Raw genomic sequence first — 2,817 nt, 5'->3', positions numbered from 1 at the left:
CCTTAGAAGAATTTTTTTCAACTCCCACATTCCTAAATATAAGTGTTTACATTGAAATCTATTTTCAGAACTTTAAGGGACCAAGATCATTAATGAAAAAAGATAGGAAATCAGTAATGAAGGAGAATAGGAAAGTCATATGTCAAAAAAGAAATATTCAACAAATCATAAGAAAAATATTCAATGGTAGAAATAATCTTGAGAACCAAAGTAAAAGCTCCTAGTTTGAAAATGGGGCTATAGTCAGATACAGACTCAGAAGTTACCACGGAATTCCTATTCTCTAAGAATAACTTTGAGTAGGAGGAAAAAAAGGTATACGACATCACCCTGGATCAACAGAAATTATGATTAGCATGGAAACATGAAAATGTCTAGGGCCATTGTATATCTACACACATAGGATTGTGACATAGTATAAATAAGAAATTTGCTGATAAATCAGTTAATGAATATTTACTTATAATATTATTATTAATTAATACTAATATTAATTCATCTGCTCAAGCTCACTATATTCAGCCAGAAAATGGTCTAAGCTATATTCTTTTCCTTGAAGATTTCCAGATATAAAAATATCAAATTTTTAGCTGCTCAGTTCAGGGTTGTATTATCACAAAGGCTTCCTTAAGTCCAATTAAAATACCACTGCAATTAAATTCATTCTTTTTGTTCAATTCTTAGTATGTATGAATTACACTTGCCCAAAATTTTCCCCAAAAAACATTTCCTAGACAACTGTTACTCTTTAAAGGCTATTTTTGAGAATATAGACTTTTAAATGTTTTAATGATTTTCAACATTTTTCAATCTAATAAGCCCATTTTTTTCTTTTATATTATTCTGAGCCTACTTTCTCCACATTTTTTGAAGTGAAAATATTGAAGTAGCAAGGAAAGGCCATTTTCTATCTTTGTGATTGCTTTTAAAATTGGTAACAATCTGACATGTTCAGCGGGTAGTCTACCAGGAGCCACAGGCCTTTTTCTTTGCTGTGTTAGGCTGGGCATAGTGGCTCAAGCCTGTAATCCTAGCACTTTGGGAGGCCAAGGCAGGAGGATTGCTTGAGGCCAGGAGTTGGAGACCAACCTGAGCAACACAGCAAGACATCATCTCTGAAAAAATAGAAAAATTAGCTGGGCATGGTGGTGTGTGCCTATTGTCCGAGCTACTTGGAAGGCTGATGCATGAGAATCGCTTGAGCCCAAAGTTTGAGATTGCAGAGAGCTATGATGACGCCACTGGACCCTAGGCCAGGCAACAGAGCAAGACCTTGTCTCAATCAATCAATCAACCAATCAAAAACTAAAATAAAAATCTGTTATGCTGTATCAATCCTTTCATACCATACATTTAAAATCCTGAAGATCTTACCAAATAGCACTGTCACTTATAAGCTATTTCCATTGTGTCAAAATAATTCAGAATTCTATTTCTAGATGTCATCATATTACATAATCTAAGTTTGGTATCTTCCACAAGAGTAATGAGGATATTTTCAATTGATTCACTTAAGTAATCAGAAAATATAATAAACAAAGCAGGATCCTTAAGGACAAGGATACTAAGTATTCAATCTAGACGTAAATTCAGAAGAATGAGTGTTTTAGATTGAACCATATGAAACTGCCATAACTTAAAATCAGTTAAGTATCAACATTTTCATGTAATTCAACCTCACAGTAAAAAAACACAGTATACGGAAGTTAACTGCTCAACCTAGATTTCTTGCTCATTCCACTAAGTTGAGACTCCAGAAAAATAAAAAGGGGAAATCCCTAAGGAGCTAAATTATAGGTTTAAATTTATAAAAATATTAATCAAGAAATTACATTTCATCTATCTACAAAGTTACTTTATAATCACCATAACTAAAGTTAGTTTTCAAATTCTTTTGGTTTTTTGGCCTCTTATTCCAAAACATCTTTCATCCCATTATTCTCATTGCATTGCCACTATCTCAGTTACCATCTCTAATACTGGTGAGTAAAATAATCTCTCTGCTAATCTTGCTACATCATTTTTGTCCTTCTCAGTAGTGTCAAACATGAGTTCCACACTACTGATTGTAAATCTAACACAATGGCAATCTGAGCACATCATTTCCTCATTCAAAATTATTTAATTTTCATCACCAATAGAAAAAAAATCTAAACTTGCTAACAACATATTAACTTCTAAATCTGGCCACTATCTCTCCCAAGCCTAATATCATCATACAATTTTCTTATGTCCTCTATTGCTGAAACATACCTACCTTTGGTTTTTGCAAAAAAATTTGCTCTACCCACTGTAAGTACTGTCTTTACTATAACAACAACAATTTAATTATTCTTCTTGATTCCTGAGACCGTTTTCTATATGCTTCATCAGTTTCCTTGAGGATTTATAGCAGCTTTCTCCATTTATTCCCTTCTTAAGTGTAAGATCTGCTATATTTATTCAAACATTCCATCATCAGGCATTATTCTAGGATGAACAACTATGCTCCATTAAAGTCTAATAATGATACTAATATTATAATCATACCTTATTCCATTTCTTTGATCAAATGCTGGTATCATTGAGGCTGGGTGTTCTGACATTAAAGCCACTAGTAACTGTAACACATCATGAATATTTTCATCCTGCATAATAAGGATCACCAATATTTATTTAGTTAAAATCTTATTCTAAAGCTTGGAATCAAATAATTAAAACAGAAGACCATAACATGTCCTACCTCATGCATTGTAAGTAGGTAATTTAATATACTCTGAAGTTCATCTTCCTTGACACCTCGATCCTAATTTTTAAAAAATATTTTATTACTTACTT

At 32.4% G+C, this 2,817-nt stretch overlaps 1 protein-coding gene across 1 annotated transcript in view; it reads right to left on the bottom strand.

Annotated features, from left to right (window-relative positions):
* Positions 1–2,817, bottom strand: part of LOC105810121 (neurobeachin-like) — a 160,292-nt gene that overhangs the window by 123,324 nt on the left and 34,151 nt on the right. The window contains exon 2 of the mRNA XM_012644040.1: positions 2,530–2,627. Coding sequence (XP_012499494.1) covers positions 2,530–2,627 — 98 coding nt within the window. The remainder of the gene's footprint in view (positions 1–2,529; positions 2,628–2,817) is intronic.

The sequence above is a fragment of the Propithecus coquereli genome, unplaced genomic scaffold, assembly GCF_000956105.1.
Source record: "Propithecus coquereli isolate 6110/MARCELLA unplaced genomic scaffold, Pcoq_1.0 Scaffold205, whole genome shotgun sequence".
In the NCBI taxonomy this organism is placed as follows: domain Eukaryota; kingdom Metazoa; phylum Chordata; class Mammalia; order Primates; family Indriidae; genus Propithecus; species Propithecus coquereli.
The sequence above is the reverse complement of the archived record's forward strand: the minus strand, read 5'-3'. Positions and strand labels throughout refer to the sequence as shown.